Source organism: Schistocerca gregaria, chromosome X (assembly GCF_023897955.1).
Source record: "Schistocerca gregaria isolate iqSchGreg1 chromosome X, iqSchGreg1.2, whole genome shotgun sequence".
Classification (NCBI taxonomy): domain Eukaryota; kingdom Metazoa; phylum Arthropoda; class Insecta; order Orthoptera; family Acrididae; genus Schistocerca; species Schistocerca gregaria.
In genome coordinates, this window is record NC_064931.1 from 219,775,703 (window position 1) to 219,797,949 (window position 22,247).

Here is a 22,247-nt window from a genome sequence, read left to right on the forward strand (position 1 = left end):
TCTCATGACTTTTTTCAGCTCAGTGTATAATTGAATCATAAATAAAACTTTATTTAGATTAATTGTGAAGCAAATATGTTAAATGTTGTTAACATGTTTCTGCTTACATTTTCACTTTGAAGATGTAAAATGTTTAGGTTTATAAACATCAATGAGTTTCTATGTAAGACTTTTTCTACAACTTCTTTTTGCAGTCAACTAAGTGGTTTTGAATGATTTCTCAACTAAGTGGTTTTCCATGATTTCCCTAATTCATGTAAGGCAAGTGCTGGAATGGTTCCTTTGAAAGGGCATGGCTGATTTCCTTCTCCGTCCATCCCTAATCTGAGCTTGTGCTTCATCTCTATCACCTTGTTATCAATAGGGTGTTGAACGCTAATCTCCCTCTCCTCCTTCAAGTAAGTGAAGTGTCACAACCATTAAGACAGTGGACTCACAGTAGGAAGGAATAGATTCAAATTCCCTTCCAGCCAGCCAGATTTACATGTCTTGTTGTTCCCTCAATCACAAAATTTCTGGTATCTCAACAAATTCATGGGCTGTTGCCTTCTCCTTGTTGTCAGATTGAACTAGTACTCTGTGTATTATGCTCTCAATAGTAATGAGAAGTACTCTCAGTAGCTGGTGCTCCTACAGATTACACATTTTTGTCAAAAATAAAAATCAAGTTATACCACCACCAGCTTGTATGAAAATGTTTATAGTTGCTATCATTAATTTGTGATGGTGGTACAACATGATTTTGACAAGAAGTTAAGAAGAGTTTAAAATTCAGTTTGTGTTCTGTAGTTTGCTCTGAGACATGGGTAGCAATGTTTTCATTCTTGTTTCAACCATTAATCACCTCCACTATTTAGTAATTTGTTAGCTTTATTGTTTCCATTCATTTATATTGTATCATAGGCTTTCCTGTACCATGTTTATAACACAAGTTATTTACATGTTCAGAAGATAGGCAGTAAATAAGGCTTCTGATACATAAACATAATGACCAACCTCCTTAATAATAGGTCCAAGCCAACAACATATTCAGTCAGTGTGCATTGGAAGCAGTATGTAAATACTGAGTTCCTATTGTTTTCCTCTAACCTGCTGTGAAGTGGATATTATGGAGTCAGGTCTGTGAATAAGACATCAGCACAAATGCAGTGAAAGAGGTTCATATGTTTTCAGGAATGTTCATAATTTTTTATGCAAGGAAGTTAAAACATTTTTGTACCTTAAATACCGTAATTAACTTTGTTCTTCCTCTGAAAACTTTATCATTAGACTAATATATATGAACATTTTTTAAACTGTAATTCTTCCTTACAGATTGAATGGTTGCTGCGTGATTGGAGAGCAACATTCCTGCTCGATGTATTTCCTATTCGAGAGGAGACTTTGGAGTTTGTTGCAAAGCATGTGGGAAGTTCACTCGGTCGTTCAAGTTGCTTGCTTGAAAAAGTTCCTTTACAGTTTGTCTTTGGGCCAAGTCAAAGTCTTGAGAGGTTCATTCAGGTAATTCCAGATACAAGTAAAACTCTTTGAATTTTACAATATATTGTACACTTTCTAATAGAAGACTGCTGTGACATGAAGGGTAAAGGGAAAACAAAATAAAATTTGATATATGTTTATCTGTCAGTGGCACAAATAAATGATAAAAATTTTAGATTCAGACAAATTCAATTATAATAGTGTCATGCAATTAGAAATTAATGTAACCATTATGTACTAAAATAAGATGTCTGGTTGTTATGATACAGAATGTACTCTTGAACTTATTCATTATCTGTTAACTTGCTCCACCCCACTGACACTGACTCCTGAGAGACTTTTCTTAGCTAGATGGCTTTGGATTATGTACCATTCTTGCTAATTTGGTAAAGTATTTGTTAAATGGTCAAACCAGGAACCATTTCAGATAATATGTGCTTGGGTACAGCCTGACTGTGAAGTAGTTCAAAGACCATGCTGTAAGAAGTAAGATCTTTCTATCATAACAGTGTTAACTCTCAGGATTCTGGCTTCCAAATATACCGAAACATCAGTAGTGTTCTGGATTGCAATCTCTTACTTTAGGGCAGTAATAGCTCATTGAAGTTTTGAGTCAGTTCTTGAGGCAGCCATGGATAGTTCAGTTGGATGAGGACCATGATGAGTTTGCACTCCTTTTAAAAATGTTATCTGGCCTTGTTATTTTGTGTTGGCAATGGAGAAGGGGGCAGGTGCATAGATTTGACAAATTACAGTGTAGCTATCATGAGCATATGAGGTACTGTGTCATGTATGTGAGTTCATACAAAAAGCTCTGCAACACTTAAACAAATTGCTGATGTATGGTAAATAAAATTCACAGTAGTGGTTTATTTCACCAAGTATTAATGATGCTCCAACTTAATGCAAGTTGTTAAAGTTCCAACGTGTGAAGTCAGCACATAATTAAGCTTAATTATAAGTCATGTCATTCAAAACAACAGCATGAGGCTGCACTCAAATTGTGCATTAGATGCTCACTGCCTAATCTCTCCATCACCATAGCAGTGTGGCATACCACTTCCCAGAATTAGAGTCCAGATCTTCAAAAAAGTGACACAGTTCTGTTGCCTATGACTGCATAATTATGAGCAGGTTCGTTGGGCACCAGGACTTTTGTACTCTCATTGTCAGCATGTGCAGAAAAGCTTTTTAGTAATGCCCATCATTAAAATTGTACTGAACATATAGCTACCCCATGGATATAAATTTATCCATTTTTAAATACTTTTGCAGTTAATGAGATCCCACACTGAGTAGCAGAGGTGTGGGGTCATTGACAGGCATACAGAAAAGAATGAAAACTCTTCTATCTCTTGGAAGAGCTTATTTGATGAGCTATAGTATAAACACACACACACACACACACACACACACACACACACTTATGCACCTAAATTATGCTAGCTGGGTGCACAGTGCTGGGATTGCAGTTTGGTAGGTGTGCAGGGGTTACAGGTCCTGTAGGGTGGGGTGGATAGAGGCAGAATGAGATGGGAAGTAGGATGATGGGTTGGGACACGTAGATAGAACGAATGGCCACCACCAAATCGTGACCAAGAAAAGAGCTGACCATCCAGCTGCACAACACATTGCTGAGCACAGCATGCCTCAGTTTAATGGCTGCTTCACAATCCGTGTCATCTGGATCCTTCCTTCCAGTACCAGCTTTTCTTTAACACATCCTTTGCTCCCATAATCCTCCTGACCTCAGTCTCCTCTATCCCACTGCCACACATCTTCTTTCCAACAGTTTCTCCTTCGTATGCCTTGTCACCTCCTACCAATTCACAGCTCCACATTATATCTGTTGTGTGCTGCCTGAACTCAGTGGCTGCAGTGCCCCAGTTTTGCATGCCTAGGTTGTGCACCTAGCAATTGTCCCTCCCACATTGCTTTCCTGCACATCTGTTACACCCTCTGAACTGCTAGCTACCTGTCCCCAAACCCTTATCCTGCTTCCCACCCCTTTCTACATCCTGCACTACCCCTCACCCCATTACACCTGCTGAATTGCTGTCCTGGCATATGTCCAGCAGGCACAATGAAGGTGTACAGGTACAGGGATTGGACAAAAATATGAAAACACTGCAAGAAAAGCATGCTTGAACATAAATGCAGATGTTAGCCAAGCCTGCAGGTTGTGCTGTTGTATTTGACCTCAAACAAAACCCATGCAATGTCCTCAGTATGTTGCAAGGGACAGTCATGGCCAGAACAGTTTTCTGTGTAGTTGTGAGAGCATTATGCCAGAGCTAAATGACTTCAAACATGGGCAAACCGTTGGTGCTCGTATGATGGATGCTTGATAGTTGAAGTGTTTGGTGCTTCAGGAGGAACCATATCAGAGATTTATACCACATACAGGGAAAGTGGAAGAACATCATCTGCTATTTCACAACACAGACAGAAGTGTGTGTTGAGTGAGTGTGACAGATCATCATTGATGGGGATTTTAACAAACAATAAGTGGACAAGAGCTGTAAAAGTCACTGCAGAAATAAATGTCACACTTGTAAACCCCATCAGTACCAAAACAACAGGAAGAAAGCTCCATAAACAGGGGATTTCAGGGCAAGCTGCAATTACAAAACCACTTATCAGTGATGCAATTCCCTTTGAAATGAAAATGTTGTACCAAAGCCATAAAACCTGGACTACGGAGCAATGGATGAATGTCATTTGGTCAGATGAGTATTGCTTCACACTCTTCCAAATATCTACCCAGTTTACCTCCAAGAGCGAATTGTGGCTGGGATTCAGTGATGATTTGGACAGCCATGTCATGGAGTACTGTGAGCCCCATGGTTACTCTGCAAGCAATTTTGGCTGACTCTGTGTTCCAAGATAACTCTTATCACCCAGCTTGCATTATCCAGGACTGGTTCTGTAAGCACAAAGATAAATATCGCATCTCCCCTGGCCACCACAGTCACCAGATATCAATGTTATTGAGCCTTTGTGGTCAACTTTGGAGAGAAGGGTGTGTGATTGCCATCCATCTCCATCATCATTACCTGAACTTGCCACTATTTTGCAGGAAGAATGGTATGAGATTCCCTTGAAAACCATACAGGCCCTGTATTTATCCATTCCAAGATGACTGGAAGCTGTTTTGGATATAAATGGAATGCCTACACCATAGAATGCATGGCAATGTGTTGTGTTTTGAATGTTTCCATATTCTTGCCCTCCACTCCTTCGTGCGCGTGTGTGTGTGTGTGTGTGTGTGTGTGTGTGTGTGTGTGTGTGTGTGTGAACAACTCAATGTTTCTTCTATTTGGTGAGCGGTCTACATTTACTCATAAGGAATTTACTCACTTCCAGAACATTACTTATTAGAGTTATCCAAGTTGATATGCTGAACCAGTTGTGAGCATTTCTGAATCCAGTAATACTAATACATTCGAATAAAATGCAAATAAACATAATTTTTAGTAACACTGATCTGAATTACACAATAGAAATGTGTATTTCAATAATGCTACTGATACAAATAGGATATGTTGTAGTATTGTCTTAGCAAGCTGTCTGATGGTATTGTTCAATTTATTGTCTCTTTTATCATTGTGTATCAATCATCTATCAATTTATGCATATATAGGAGGTAAAATGCTATATATGCAAAATTGTAAAGTAATCAGAAGAAACACATTTTTGTGTGACACAAATTTCACAGGTGCATCATTTCCTCGGTAGGTATCCATGATGGTTATAACATTAGTGATGTTCAGAGAGGTGTTTGAACTACCATATGATGAATATTGTTGTTGAAATGTTTCTGACCTGCTATGGATTTATTTTTGTAGGGGGAGATGAAGTGTTTGGTGTATGAGATACTGATAGGCACTCCAAAAGAGCTGATTGCTCATTTGCTTGAAGCTGCAGCCATTACTCATGAAACAGCTGGTTGTTTTGAGAGTGTTAGGCATTCATCAGTACTCAAACAATATTCATCACATGGCAGTTTGAAAACCATCTCTGAACTTCAATAGTGTCAGAACTTTCGTGGACCCCAGTGGGGAAACAGTGCTCCTGTGCATTTTTGTCACAAGAAAGTTTCTTTTTATCACCTCTAAACACACTGAAAATATCATATACAAAGTTTCTGACATGCTTTATAATTAAACAGTAATTTTACCCAACTAAACTACACTACCTTACAATATGTTGATGCCACAGGCTCAGGGTAGGGACAGTCTAAGGAGTACTGGCTGCCTTATATAAGTATTACTGTCTCTGTTGTGTCACTGATGTATTTAAGGTTTATTTCATATTATTTCAGCTTGCATGTCCACATCATATGAACATTTGATTTGATACTTTAATACATAGTAGTTCTTGTTGATGTCTTCAGTTTAAGATATTGCATGGCTCTGTAACTTCACAATGTTTATCAACAGTTGATCTTGATACCTTAATTTCTGTTTGCCTAATTTGGCATGCTATAACTTTTACAGTTTTTATCTTACAATTAAGCAGCTTATATTACCTTACTCATCTCTAAGAGATTTTTTTCTAGCTATGTAGATGGAATGTAACATAAATGGTTGCTGCGATCTTGTTTTTAGCGTACTACTTTCTGCAAGCACAAAGCAGCCAGAAGCTCATGCGATCCATTGTCCATCTGTCCACCTCCTAACATTTCATAACTGCCTGCTGCATCAACTAGCTATGGTGAAGCCACTTGTCACTTGCTCAGTGAGGCTAGTGTGGCCTTTTAAATGTAGCCAACATTTTTGAGTGTGGCACTCATGCCCACTTCTGTAATGTTACAGCACTATCCATGAAAGTTGGGGGTCTGCGTTTGAAACTTGTCTGGTGTAACATTTTAACCCAGCATAAATCTTTATAAAGACAGTGTGCTATGTCTTAATTTTAGAGCCTGGATTCATTAGTACTTATTCATATATCACAGGAGTTGGAACAGTTGACGCTGACACTGGAATGACGAGCCTGTCCTTGGCTCGTGGTGGTGCAATTTAGACAAAAATTTGTCATTCCTGTGGTTCCTGTAAGAGAGAGAAATATATATTACCACTCTAGTTGATTGGTCCTGAGTTGGAACAGTGTCCTACCATAAGGCTTATATCCCAAGCAGGTTGTTGGTTTATATATGAGATGTTTCAGACCTACAGAACTAGCCCATTTTCTTAAAAATCATGCTTTCGATCTTTTACAAGTAAAATGAGTTTTAGGCATGCTGGGAAGGACAAATTGAACGGTGATGCTTACATTACCTGGAAACTGATGGAAAATGGGGAAAAAGAACCCAGCCTTACAATTTCAAATTCTAGCATGGTACAACATTAGCACCATTGAATAGTTGTCAAAATTGAACCATTTTTGTATTTTATGTTGCTCTGATGTGATTTCAAAAACTATACCTGGATGTGACAATCTGAACAATGTTTAAGGAAACAAAAAGGAATTGGACTGAACAAGGAATGTGCTGTTTAATGTTACGATGAAGGGAGCACTTTTTCTTATACTTTTGACACTGAATAAACTTTATTTGCCAGTTTAACACTTAGAAAAAATATTAGAGAAGAACGTGTTTTCATGTGTAGGTGTATGGAAATAGGTGATCACAATGCTTGTTCTAAATATAATTATGCCTGATGTGCACTTTGAGAACCTGAAGTCACTGTACATCTGGGAATGATCAGCATGTTTCACAAATTCTACTTTTCTATGTTGTCTGTCATTGTAGGATACGACTGAGGTAATTCTGGTGATCATAGTGGCTAACTGACACCCCACTGCCAATCTCTCAACCAGAAAAAAATTGATTTAATGTATGCATAGCCACCAAATAGAAATATCTCATATTGGGCATTTATCCTGTGTTGTAAGTGGAATGTCTTCTAACAACTTGGACAGTGTGTGTTGTAGAAATACAAATTAATCATTGTCATTTAACTTTTCATCACAAATTAATGTGACAATGACATAAATCACTACCAGTAAGTTTATCTAGATGCTATTTACGTTTGCCTAGATACTCTTCTTGCTGTTCTTCATGTGGAAAGAGGGGCTGAGATTTATATATCAAGGGGAAAAGGAAGCAAGATAAGAGTTTAATGCTCCGTTCACTGTGATATTATTAGAGCCAGACAACATACACAGATTCAAGTAGGATAAGGAATGAAATTGGCCATTTTCTTTCACAGCATCCATCCCTGCATTTTGCCCTAAGCACTTTAGAGAAATTGTAAAAAAACCTAAATGTGGATGACTGCCATCCTTCCAAATGCAAGTCCAGTGTGTATTTTGCAGTTGAGTTTGTTTGTACCTTTTTCCAGCATATTCCAAACAATGTAAACCTTACCATTTAGTTTGCCCTTATCTATTGTCAAAAGCACATTTTGCCCAAAAAATATTTGATGCATTATTTTCAAGAAAAAGGAACACTATGCTATTTCTCAAGCACCCTGCAGAAAGAATAAAAAATAGTGGATCAGATATGAATCAACTTAGAAGCAAGAAAATACCAACACCAGTTATCTTAATCAGAAGTCATCACCTGCAGTTTCTGTGATGTTTCTCAATATATTTGCAGTTTCCAATTGTGAGCTCAGCATGCATCCACAAAAGTCTTTGATAATTTTCCCAGTGGAATGTCTGACTGGTGGAAAAACTAATTTTTAATTTAAGTCAACACATTTCTCGTGAGAAAGTCTTTTGTGTTCAAGAAATGAGTCTACGAACACTGGTAGCATTGTTAGTATAGTTGCCAAATGTTTTACTTCAGTATTAAATTTGTGTGTCAGTTTTAATGTGGACATTGACAAAGTATGGTATCTACATCGATATTTTGTGATTTGTAACTGGTCAGCATGCAAGTGTATGATCAAACAAGTCATGTAGCTGACTTGTTGCATCTCTTTTCCCCTCCTCTCTAGTGAAAACAGTACATTTTGCATGAGATGTACCTAAAGTTAAAATTTAACTACTTAAGTTTCTGATATAGTGTTGGTTTGTTCAAGAAGTATGAATAATGAATGTTTATTTGAAAAGTAACGACTGACAAAATTTAAGAAGAGGAATAAACATGTGAATGTAATTGATAAGAAATCTCAACCCTCTGTGAAAGCAGTAGAATACAGGAGAGAACAGTGACAAGGAAGTTGACAAAAGAAATTTTTCTTCTCTTAAAATATCTGTTGGATGTTGTCTACTGCCAGAGAGAGCAGTGATCACAATGAAGAAAGGTTGCAGAGTTTTTTGTGACAAGTGACAAGAAACAGCATTTAATTTATGAGTAATAACATGCTTTGTGTACCTATGTTTATTTTCATGTGAATTTATTCCCTCTTGTCAGTTTAATGATTCCTGTAGTCTGTTCAGTTCACTTGATCTAATGTTCTGCCATTCTCATACATTGCTCACATTAACAATTAGAGTTCCTGTAGCTTGTTTCACAGTTCAGTACAATTAATGTGAATTAGGAGCATAAAAATGCAAGGCACTTTGTGTACCATTCATGTCTCTTAGTCCTTATCAGTGCACTTCTCTTTGAATTTTAATTGCATATCTTATGAAGTGTACAGATTTCCTAAGAATTAAATCTCATACCACTCACATAGAAAAGTATTTAAACATAAAAGTTTTTTTTAGATAGGAAGGAAAAATATGTTGTTACTATTTAGCGTCTCCCTTTAATTTCAGATATAGCTTGATAAAATTTCATTATTATAATGTGTCTTTGTACTTATTTTCTCTTCACAGGAATTCAGCAATTTAGCAGTTAGTGGTTATCATCTTATACAACTTGGACAGTTTTATTATCTTGTCAAAAATAAGACTCGGTCATCAAGGAGAAACAGTTCTTTAATTCCAACTGTAGGAAACAAAGTCTCGTATCAACCACACATGACTGATTGTGCTGAGCTGTATGCAGAACCTCGAGAAAGGCTTACAGATAGAGAGTCAAGTAAGAAGTCAGATTTATCATTCTGAGTTAATCATCTCAATAAATTAAACAGTTTTGGTAAATTCCCAACAATGTTTGTGCTGTAGAATACCAGTAATACAGATCTTATAACATTAATAAATTATTAGACAGAATTGTTGTTCACTACTTACTGTCAGGAGGCAAAATGTATAGCACTGCCAGTGCACACATATAAAAGTGGCACACAGTATCTATTGCCAGTACTACCAATTTCGCCTGTTGAAGGTAAATAAGGCCAGCTCTTCTGCCTTGATTGAGTTTTCCTTTGATATAGAAATCTTATAAATTTGTCAGATGAAAATGGTTCTATTTGATAATATTGATTTTCACTTCAATACCCTTAGCCTGTTCATCAGACTTAGTATCTTGATACATTTAGCTTGTTTTGTTTTCATTTTTAAATGTTTCAAATATTATAAGATTGCTTTTATGCTTAATTACTTGTGATAAAATAATTTGCACCTTTTGTTGATACAAATAATGATCCACCAAATAACTGTCTCTAGTACCTTTCAATAGAGTTCATCATTTGTGGCTTCAGGTAGTGCTTCTGACTTTTAAAATAAAAGTTATGATGGTACTATGTATGTACTCAACAAATCACATAATGTTCTGTGGTGGAGCAGTGTTGTGTACCAGTATCGTTTTGCTCTTCATACTGTCAGTACACCTTCCTGTAAATCCAAAATTGTCTAATTTTAGCACCAAGAGTATTACATGAGATGTGTATGGGATGACGCACCTTGCATAGTACACATTCAGAACTTAAATATTTTTGTATTACATACTGCGCACTGTTCTGTCTCATTTACTAATGCAAAGTTTGAGCACATCCATGATACTCTCTGACCGACTGAACAAAGCCGTAAGTCTTTCTTATATAATGGGCTGACAGTCCTGATAAACATTTTGAAATTCTTCGTATTTTGCTTACAGTAGCAAATTTAATTCAGATTCTTCTTGTAGAAGCAAGTTTTGAGGTGTCATCATTACTATCGAGCAGCCTAAAACAAATTGTGCATATTCATTGCAAATCTATGCTACTATGTTGACACGTTGTTGTTTAATGTTGTTGCCAGAATTCTTAAAAAGAACTTGACCAATTTAATTCAAGTTTTTACACAAAGCCCTGATGAACATTCAGGTGGACAGAGGCTATATATTTTATTAATATGTAAGTATATATGATATATAAAGGGGTAACATTGTTTCTAGTAATCTCGAAAAGTTCTTGACTAATCTATGTCAGATTTTTACATGTTGCTTTAATAAACAATTGGACAGACTTGGGCTACATATTTTTTAATATATGTGGACACTGAACATTGTTTTCAATAATCTTGAAAAGTTCTTGACAAAATTAGCTTCAAATTTTTCCACTACTCTTGATGTAATTTGGACAGATAAAAGCTATATATATATATTTAATACATGTGATATATAAGTATATGTATACAGTATGCCCTGGGGAAATGTTGTTATCAAAAATCGCCAAAACGTCTTGATTTATGTATATCAAATTCTTGCATGATACTCTAATAAACACTCAGATGGACATGGGCTGTATGTTTTTTAATCAACAATGTACAAGTTTTCTATTAAAACCAAGAGTGAACAAGAAAATACTGTGCTGTGCTGAGAAAATGTACAGTTTCATTTTCTTTCTAGCAGTTGGTTTTAACTACAATGGCAGACCATATAAACAGTAAACAAATTGTTTCTCCCATATATACTCTTCCTCTGTACATTACTGTCGCCAGATTTCCAAAATCAAAATATGGGACACAAATTAGATGCTAAAATGAATCAACATTTCCAGAAGCTTCCATTAATACTGTAAACGTATAGTAGGTTGGTTTAAAAATTGCTTATGCTACAACTTCAAAGTCATTGTACATTTTTGTGAATGTCGCCATAACCGCCGTCTGCTTCACGTCTGCTGTGCAGCGAGCTACCTTAATTTAAGTATTAACTGTATTTTTCTTACTTGTCACTTCTTCCGTGTGTTTTTGCTTTTAGGAAGCTTTAATTGTCGAGTGCTAGTAATAGTGTTCCATAGATTTCGTGTTTGTTTTGAATACAGTCAGAGAGAGTCCCTTTAGTCAACCACAGTGCCAGTAGTGCTAGTGTTTGTTTTCAATACAGTCCAGAGACAGTTAGTGCTATTTTCATTGTTTTCTACAAGAAGTGGTTAGCAATCACAGTTTAGTCAATAATCAGCCGCCTTTAGTGAATTAGAAGTCTAGTTAAAAGTTGATTAAGTCTCTTCAGTAAATTGATTCCTTAGGATGAATAGGATGTGTGACTGCTGTGTACGGACGCAGGAGGAGCTGGCCACACTTCGCAAACAGCTGAGAGTGTTGATGGCCGCGGTTAGCCGTCTTCAGGCTGCTGCCTCGGAGTGTAGTGGCAGTGGGGAGTCTGGTGCGTTGCAAGGTACACCCCAGGTGTTACATGCTTCGCCCACTGTCCCTGCTGTCGAGACATCTTCGCGGGTACCAGGCGCGGTTGGGCCACCCTCTCCCCAAGGGGAGTGGCGGGTTCAGCGGCGTTTGCGGCGCACGAGGCGGAGGGTAAATGTGGAGGCTGGCCATGTGGCATCGCCCGCTCTGCCTGTGAGTGGACATGTGGCTCCTCCTTCAGCAAGGTCCGAGCAGGCACATGGGGGGGAGGGGTTTATTAGTTATTGGGAGCTCCAGCGTTAGGCGGGTGATGGGGCCCCTTAGGGAAATAGCGGAAAGGTCGGGGAAGAAGGCCAGTGTTCATTCTGTCTGCTTGCCGGGGAGTCTCATCCGAGATGTGGAGGAGGCCCTACCGGCGGCGATAGAAGGCACTGGGTGCATCCGACTGCAAATTGTTGCTCGTGTCGGCACCAATGACTCCTGCCATCTGGGTTCAGAGGTCATCCTCAGTTCGTACAGGCGGTTGGCGGAATTGGTGAAGGTGGAAAGCCTCGCTTGCGAGGTGGAATCAGAGCTAACTATTTGTAGTATCGTTCCCAGAATCGATCGCGGTCCTCTGGTTTGGAGCCGAGTGGAAGGCTTAAACCAGAGGCTCAGACAATTCTGCGGAGAGCTGGGGTGCAAATTTCTCGACCTCCACTATCGGGTGGAAAAATGTAAGGTCCCCCTGAGTAGGTCAGGCATGCACTACACGCCGGAAGTGGCTACAAGGGTAGCGGAGTACGTCTGGAGTGCACATGGGGGTTTTTTAGGTTAGAGAATTCTCTCCCTAGGCCCGACAAGACGCCTCCTGAGACGCGGCAAGGTAGGAGTAGGCAAAATGCAACAGGGAATGACAATATTAATGTGCTAATAGTAAACTGCAGGAGCGTCTATAGAAAGGTCCCAGAACTGCTCTAATTAATAAATGGTCACAACGCCCATATAGTACTAGGGACAGAAAGTTGGCTGAAACCAGACATAACAGTAATGAAATCCTAAACTCAGATTGGAATGTATACCGCAGAGATAGGCTGGACAGTGAAGGGGGGGGGGGGGGGGCGTGTTCATAGCGATAAGAAGTGCAATAGTATCAAAGGAAATTGACGGAGATGTGAAGGTCACGGTTAAAGCAGGCTCAGACATGGTAGTTGGATGTCTCTATAGGCCCCCGGGCTCAGCAGCTGTTGTGACTGAGCACCTGAAGAATAATTTGGAAAATATTTCGAGTAGATTTCCCCACCATGTTATAGTTCTGGGTGGAGATTTTAATTTGCCGAATATAGACTGGGAGACTCAAACGTTCATAACAGGCGGCAGGGAAAAAGAATCCAGTGAAATTTTTTTAAGTGCTTTATCTGAAAACTACCTTGAGCAGTTACACAGAGAACCGACTCGTGGCGATAACATATTAGACCTTCTGGTGACAAACAGACCCGAACTATTTGAATCAGTTAATGCAGAATAGGGAATCAGTGATCATAATGCGGTTATTGCATCGATGATTTCAGCCGTAAATAGAAATATTAAAAATGGTAGGAAGATTTTTCTGTTTAGCAAAAGTGACAAAAAGCAGATTTCAGAGTACATGATGGCTCAACACAAAAGTTTTGTCTCAAGTACAGATAGTGTTGAGGATCAGTGGACAAAGTTCAAAACCATCGTACAATATGCATTAGATGAATATGTGCCAAGCGAGATCGTAAGAGATGGAAAAGAGCCACCGTGGTACAACAACCGAGTTAGAAAACTGCTGCGGAAGCAAAGGGTACTTCACAGCAAACATAAACATAGCCAAAGCCTTGAAGACAAACAAAAATTATGCAAAGCGAAATGTAGTGTGAGGAGGGCTATGTGAGAGGCGTTCAATGAATTCGAAAGTAAAGTTCTATGTACTGACTTGGCAGAAAATCCTAAGAAATTTTGGTCCTATGTCAAAGCAGTAGGTGGATCAAAACAAAATGTCCAGACACTCTGTGACCAAAATGGTACTGAAACAGAGGATGACAGACTAAAGGCCAAAATACTAAATGTCTTCTTCCAAAGCTGTTTCATAGAGGAAGAGTGCACTGTAGTTCCTTCTCTAGATTGTCGCATAGATGACAAAATGGTAGATGTCGAAATAGACGACAGAGGGATAGAGAAACAATTAAAATCGCTCAAAAGAGGAAAGGCCGCTGGACCTGATGGGATACCAGTTCGATTTTACACAGAGTATGCGAAGGAAGATGTCTCCCTTCTTGCAGCGGTGTACCATAGGTCTCTAGAAGGGCGAAGCATTCCAAAGGATTTAAAAAGGGCACAGGTCATCCCCGTTTTCAAGAAGGGACGTCGATCAGATGTGCAGAACTATAGACCTATATCTCTAATGTTGATCAGTTGTAGAATTTTGGAACACGTATTATGTTCGAGTATAATGACTTTTCTGGAGACTAGAAATCTACTCTGTAGGAATCAGCATGGGTTTCGAAAGAAACAGTCGTGTGAAACCCAGCTCGCGCTATTCATCCACGAGACTCAGAGGGCCATAGACACAGGTTCACAGGTAGATGCCGTGTTTCTTGACTTCCGCAAGGCATTTGACACAGTTCCCCACAGTCGTTTAATGAACAAAGTAAGAGCATATGGACTATCAGACCAATTGTGTGATTGGATTGAGGAGTTCCTAGATAACAGAACGCAGCATGTCATTCTCAATGGAGAGAAGTCTTCCGAAGTAAGAGTGATTTCAGGTGTGCCGCAGGGGAGTGTCATAGGACCATTGCTATTCACAATATACATAAATGACCTGGTGGATGACATCGGAAGTTCACTGAGGCTTTTTGCAGATGATGCTGTGGTGTATCGAGAGGTTGCAACAATAGAAAATTGTATTGAAATGCAGGAGGATCTGCAGCGAATTGACTCATGGTGCACGGAATGGCAATTGAATCTCAATGTAGACAAGTGTAATGTGATGCGAATACATAGAAAGATAGGTCCCTTATCATTTAGCTACAAAATAGCAGGCCAGCAACTGGAAGCAGTTAATTCCATAAATTATCTGGGAGTACGCATTAGGAGTGATTTAAAATGGAATGATCATATAAAGTTGATTGTCGGTAAAGCAGATGCCAGACTGAGATTCATTGGAAGAATCCTAAGGAAATGCAATCCGACAACAAAGGAAGTAGGTTACAGTACACTTGTTAGCCCAATGCTTGAATACTGCTCAGCAGTGTGGGATCCGCACCAGGTAGGGTTGATAGAAGAGATAGAGAAGATCCAACGGAGAGCAGCGCGCTTCGTTACAAGATCATTTAGTAATTGCGAAAGCGTTACGGAGATGACAGATAAACTCCAGTGGAAGACTCTGCAGGAGAGACGCTCAGTAGCTCGGTACGGGCTTTTGTTAAAGTTTCGAGAACATACCTTCACCGAAGAGTCAAGCAGTATATTGCTCCCTCCTACGTATATCTCGTGAAGAGACCATGAGGATAAAATCAGAGAGATTAGAGCCCACACAGAAGCATACCGACAATCCTTCTTTCCACGAACAAAACGAGACTGGAATAGAAGGGAGAACCGATAGAGGTACTCGGGGTACCCTCCGCCACACACCGTCAGGTGGCTTGCGGAGTATGGATGTAGATGTAGATGTAGTACTTGTATTTAAAAAACTTACATTACTAAGTGAGTAAATATTTTATGGTTTTAGTATTGTCACTTGCAAATACATTATGTAACTTAATATAACGAGTTAACTATGGTAGACAATGATTATTAATTTCATAGGTTACTTCTTTCTCATTCTCAATTGCACTCGAAGTTTTGGAATGTGTAGTTTCCGAAAAGTCATTGTTATTATATTTTATAGAAGATTTATGCATTCAGGAGTTTGATATTTTCAAATACAATTTTATGGAAATCAACACATTAAGCATCATGAAAATGAATCTTAGTTTTAATTATTTTCTTAACCATTTCCACACTAAGCCCATTCTTTTCATCACTCTGTAAGGCATTTTTGATAGATAATATACTTCCTGCAGCAGCAGTGATGCCAGGTAAAGCTAGCAAAAGCACAGTAATATGTGTCACATTTCTGAAGGTGATAGACGATTTTTCACCAACAAACCTAACAGTTCTTTAATAATGTCTTTTTTAACTTCATATACATTATTAACATGGTACATGTCCCCAAAATGTTCTATAACAGATAGATTACTTCTCAAACAGCAGTTCTAGGCGCTTCAGTCCAGAATGGCGCTGCTGCTACGGTTGCAGGTTTGAATCCTGTCCCGGGCATGGATGTGTGTGATGTCCTTAGGTGAGTTAGGTTTAAGTAGTTCTAAGTCTAGGGACTGACGACCTCAGATGTTGAGCCCCATAGTGCTTAGAGGCATTTCTCAAACAGCTTCCTTATGGTTGTAGCAGTGCAGTTCATCTATCCAAGGTAATGATTGTGTTTTGTTGCTGGGGAAGCTAGCAAACCTTCCTCAACAGCAAGACATGTTTCTTTCTCATTTATCATGGCACTACTTGCACATTTTGTAACAAAAGACATTGCACTTTATGACAGAGTTTTGCATGAAACACATAATCTGCTTGAAACAGCTTGCTTGTGTCCCTTCACATTAATGATTTCACACATCATCACATTCACCTCCATGGTGCAAAATAATTTCATTCTTTGTTGTTCTTATTTCAGAAATGGAAACTCATATTTAATTTCATCACTAAGTACATATCTTCTTTTTGGCATTTCTGTGAAAATTTTGCAATGTGTCATATAAAGTAATGTAACGTGTGCCTCTAACAGTTTCAAACCTCGATTCTCAATGTGGTGATCTGAAGCAAAGACAATGCACAAAGAAAGTGGAAATGACAAACTGCTAATCATGTGAAAGCATAACATAATACCAAGCAAAGTACTTCAAAAATTGTGCCTCATTCTGTTTGATTTCATCAAAGTGTGTATATTCTTCATTATTTTGGATATGGCTACATCTGCTCTCCATTTGGTTACGCTACATTTTACTTAAAAAAGGTATTTCAAAACTTGTGGGACATATAGCAAAAAATGGGACAATATGCATCCAATATGTCTTTTGTTGGGACAGGGAGGACACCTAAACTAAATAATGTGTGATCCCATAAAATACAGGACATCTGGTAACCCTCCTGTATGTAGAATTGTAAACAATATCTGAGCAACCATTGTAGGTTGTTTGCAGATGATGTTGCCATTTATTGTCTAGTAAAGTCATCAGAAGATCAAAACAATTTAGAAAAGATACCTGTGTGGTGCAAAAATTGGCAGTTGATCCTAAATAACGAAAAGTGTGAGGTCATCCACATGAGTGCTAAAAAGAATCCGTTAAACTTTGGTTACATGATAAATCGGTCAAATCTAAAGGCCATAAATTCAACTAAATACTTAAGAACTACAATTACAAACAAATGAATTTGGAAAGAATACATGGAAAATGTTGTGGAGAAGGCAAACCAAAGACTGTGTTTTATTAGTGGAGCGCTTCGAAGATGCAACAGATCTACTAAAGAAACTGCCTGCACTACACTTGTCCATTTTCCTTTGGAGAACTGCTGCATGGTGTGAGGTCCTTACCAGATAGGATTAATGTAATACATCAATAAAGTTCAAAGTAGAGCAGCAGATTTTGTATTTTCGAGAAACACGGGAGAGAGTGTGACTGACGTGGTGCAGGATTTAGGGTGAACGTCATTAAAAGAATGGTGTTTTTCACTGTGGCAGAATCTACTCATGAAATTTTTATCACCAAATTTCTCCTTTAAATGCAAAAATACTGTGTTGACACTGACCTACATAGAAGAAACGATCATCATAATAAAATAATGGATATCAGAGCGCGCACGGAAAGATATAGGTTCTCATTTCTTCCAAGTGCTGTTTGAGATTGTAATAATAGAGAATTGTTGTGAAGGTGGTTTGATGAACCCTCTGCCAGGCACTTAAGTGTGATTTGCACAGTATCCATGTAAATACTGGTGTATAATAAACAGCATTATGCTGTTTTGTTATCTTCCTCATAGTCTGCTGTAAAAGAAAACCTGTAAATATGGAAAATTGTATTAAGGCTTATTAGCTTATGAGCAGAATACTACTATTGAATCAAAATTGTCTGAAACTCTGTAATCCAACCCCATTTGCACATTACAACTATGTGAAGTACTGTCACTGAATCATGTTTGATTCCAGGGAATGGTTGTGCCCCATAACCATGATATAATCCAGGTCATAAAGAAGGTCAGCATTGATTATAATGCCGTCTCTCTTTTTTATTGTATTGCGGTGTCCTCCATGCTCGCTAATTTTAGATCCTCCCTGAAGATTGAACATAAATGTGCATCCACACTGGAGGGTCAGGATTCATTGCCCAGGACGATGAATGGATTATATGAATGTGTGGTGTCTGTTCTTTCAGACAGGTCAAAAAGAATAGTCACCCTACGGGTTCCACGGCTGTGATAAATATTATGTAAATTGAAAGGAAGGGGGGAGAAAGGAAAGAAAAGGGAAGAAACTAATGTATCAGCTGCATTGGTACTTTGTGCAAAATCAGTGGCAATAAGTGAAAATGTATGCTGGATCGGGAATCAAACCCAGGATCTCCCACTTTCTAGGCAGTTGCATTAACTACTGTACCACTTAGACTCAGCATTTATTACAAATACACAGACTATCTTGACATGCTCCCAGGCTGATTCACATTCCCACCTAGCGCCACCTATCCACAGTCCCTGTCCATGTCCTCTATGCGTGCTAACTGTAGATTCTCGCTGGAGCTCAAACATAAATGTGCATCCACACTGAAGGTTGTGAATTCATTTCTCATCAAGGCAAATCAATTATTCAAATGTGTGGTATCTGTCTTACATTTAACAGAGAGTGTTAAGACTCACGGCTTATGACTATGTGATCCATTTGTTTTGCAGTAATGTGGTATTAAGAGACCCACGACATCTTATGACAGTTATGATGTGGAAACACTATATCTCCAATGAATAGGTCATGCTCATTAAACATATCTATCAGCAGTTCACCGTTTATGTTTCCATCCCCAATGCTGTGGATATCCACCATGTGTTCAGTCCCTTCATTTTCTGAACCAGATTTTGTGTTCAAGTCTCTCACTAAAATATTTATGTCACTATGTTTTTTTTTATCAGTACTCCCTTTAGATCTGTATAAAATGCATCCTTTAACTCTCATTCAGCCACTTCGACAGTTGCATAGCACTGTATTACAATGATATTTTGCACATTTACTTTAAAGTTTGCAGTTATTATCCTTTCTGAGACTGGTTTCCACTGCAGTAACCTTCTTTTGCAGTCTTTGCATCATAAGAGCTGTACACCATTCGTTTGTATTGCATCTTCACCTGCCTGTCCTTCATACAACATTCCACCATTCTGAATTTATTCCAAACTCCAAAATTGTTTTTCTTTTCAGGCCAAAGGTCGTATTTGTAGGATCCATGTGGTTATTTATACTTTTAGTTTCTGTTATTTGAATTTTTTGTTGTTGTTTGTTATCAGTCCACAGCCCCCAAGAGTCCTAATGGAGCTGCTACCTCATGGCCTGGACATGTACCCAGGTTTTATTTCAGGGCCTTACCCGTTAGATAGCTTGTAATCACCTCAACTACAGAACACTAGCCATCCCTCTGCAGTAATGCATGCATGTGCACCACTGTTGTCCTGGTTACCAACAATATTTCACTGCCCAGATTAGGGGATTGTGCCAGCTGCCACACAATCATAGAGTGGGAAAGGAAAGAATAGGAAACAAAAGAGGATGTTGTGGGACATACTTTGTCTGGATCCTCTGTGGAGCTCTGTCTGGCCTGGGAGACCCTTCTGGCAGCTACACTACCACTGGTATAGCCCACCACTTCAATGGAACACACACACACACACACACACACACACACACACACACACACACACACACCCTCTCCTCCCAAGACATTCTTTTATTGAGGCCGTGTCTTCTGAGGGGGTGTTTACTTTTTGAGATTGAAAAAAGAAGTTCATGTCTCATCTATTTTTAGGTGTGAAGTGTCATTTGAGAGACAACTGGTATGTTACTCAGCAGTGGGGAAGAAAAAATGATCCTGATGGAAACACTAAATGTCCTAAAGAAATTCCAACTTTTCTTTGGGAATCACTTTTCTGGCCAACATTTTTATGTTCATGTATTTATTTTGCCAATTGGGCTAGTAATAGGAAGGCTAGATAATAACTCAGTATACTTTAAATAAGATTTTTGTCACTGTCAGCATCTAAAATTCTTCCATTACAAGAGAGCAACACTAAATACTTCAGCCAACCAGAAACATAGTGAGTAAGTTAGTTATACTTCCATTTCCTATGTACAAATTAAGAATTCTCAGAACATTGGTACTACATACACGATAGAAGTAATGCATCCTGGCTTCATACATAGGAGCCAATATAAGTGGTTATGCATTTTGACACCATTCACATAAAATCTGTATGATAAAGATTTTGGTTAAGTAGACATTGTGGCGCTTCCTCTGCCCTTTGTTGCAAAAACAGTACTCATTTGTTGAGCTTTATAATTGTAGTGCTCAGAATACCTTGAAATTTTGATTATACAAAGTATTTTATTTAATTGAAGAATGCATTTGTGAAGACAAGTAAATTGGCTGGAGTCTTCAAACAGTAAAGTTTGATAGCAACTTACAGATGTGTACTTCTTCATCCATACTCAGAAAATAATTGTGAAATGTAAGACAGAGAGCACCTCCCATTGTACCAGTTATTAGGGCTTCTCATTTTATTCACATGTTGAGCTTGAAAAGAACGACTCTTTAAATATCTCTGTGTAGGGTGTCATGGGGTAGTTGGCTTCTATCTTGAACCATCTGCCAGTTCAATTTCTTTGGCATCTCTGTATCAGGAGTCAAACAAGCCTGTGACCATTTATGCTGCCCTTCTCTTATACATTCCATACCACCGGTTATTGTATTTTGTACATATTCCACATGCTTGAGGGATATTCTAGAATGGATCGCACTAGTGTATTATAAGCAATCGTATGTATAGACTGATTGAATTTCCATTGTATTCTACCAAAACTGAAGTGCTACCTGGTTTACTTATGACTGAGCATATGTGATCTTTCCATTTCATATCCCTACAAACAGTTACACCCAGATCTCTGTATGAATTGACCAATTCCATATATTGACTTGTTGATATTGTAGTTATAGGTTACTGTAATTTCTTTTTTTGTTATTTGAAGTGCACAATTTTAAATATTTGAACATTTAAAGCCAATAGCTCTTCTTTGCACTACTTCTTCCTAAGATCCAGCTGAATATTTTTATAGCTTTTTTCAGACAATGTTTCACTATAGGTAACTGCATCTACTGTGAAAATCTGGAGGTTACTATTATCTGCAAGGTCATTAATATACAATTTGAACCACAGAGTTCCCAACACAATTTCCAGGGATACACATGTAGTGTCCATAACTCTCCATCCGAAATAACATGCTGCACCCTCCCTACCAAGAAATCCGCAATCCAGTCACAAATTTTGCTTCATACTCCATACAATCATACTTTCTAAAATAAGTATAGGTGTGATACTGAGTCAGAATACTTTCTAGAAATCAAGAAATACTACACAAGTGTCTTGATCCATGGCATTTGGGATGGTGTATGAGAAAAGAGTGAGTTTGGTTTCAGATGATTGATGTTTTCAGAATCAGTCCTGGCTGGCATGGAGGAGGTCGTTCTGTTTGAGATACCTCATTACATTTGAGCTTAGGATATTTTCCAAGATTCTACAACAAATGAATGAAGGATAATGGACAGTAGTTTTGTGGATCAGTTCTACCCTTCTTGCAGATGTGTGTGACCTAGGCTGTCTTCCAGCTGTTGGGCTTGGTTTTCTTGTTCAAGGGAACTATGTTAGATTACACTTAAAATGGGGCTAATTCAGCTACAAATTTGGTATAGAATTACATAGGGATTCTATTTGGCCCTGAAGCTTTTTTTAATTTTAGTGAGTCCAACTGTTTCTCAACACCACTGACACTAATCTCTATCTCTCTCATCCTTAAAGTGATGCGAGAATTAAATTAGGGCAATGCCCCTGGATTTTCCTTTATAAAGAAACAATTGGAAATGGAGTTCAGCATATCTGCATTTGATATGCTTCTGTTAATTTCATTTCTTGTCTCATCCACAAGTGACATTAACTTTAGTATCACTAACAGCCTTTACATATGACTAGAATTTCTTTGGTTTTTGTGACATATCCTTCGATAATATTTT

General features: G+C 38.3%; 1 protein-coding gene across 3 annotated transcripts in view; it reads left to right on the forward strand.

Annotated features, from left to right (window-relative positions):
- LOC126297774 (KICSTOR complex protein SZT2-like) overlaps nucleotides 1-22,247 on the forward strand; it is a 710,838-nt gene that overhangs the window by 471,375 nt on the left and 217,216 nt on the right. For all 3 annotated transcript variants that reach the window (XM_049988949.1, XM_049988951.1, XM_049988950.1), the window contains exons 30-31: nucleotides 1,315-1,500; nucleotides 9,250-9,454. In XM_049988949.1, coding sequence (XP_049844906.1) covers nucleotides 1,315-1,500; nucleotides 9,250-9,454 — 391 coding nt within the window. The remainder of the gene's footprint in view (nucleotides 1-1,314; nucleotides 1,501-9,249; nucleotides 9,455-22,247) is intronic.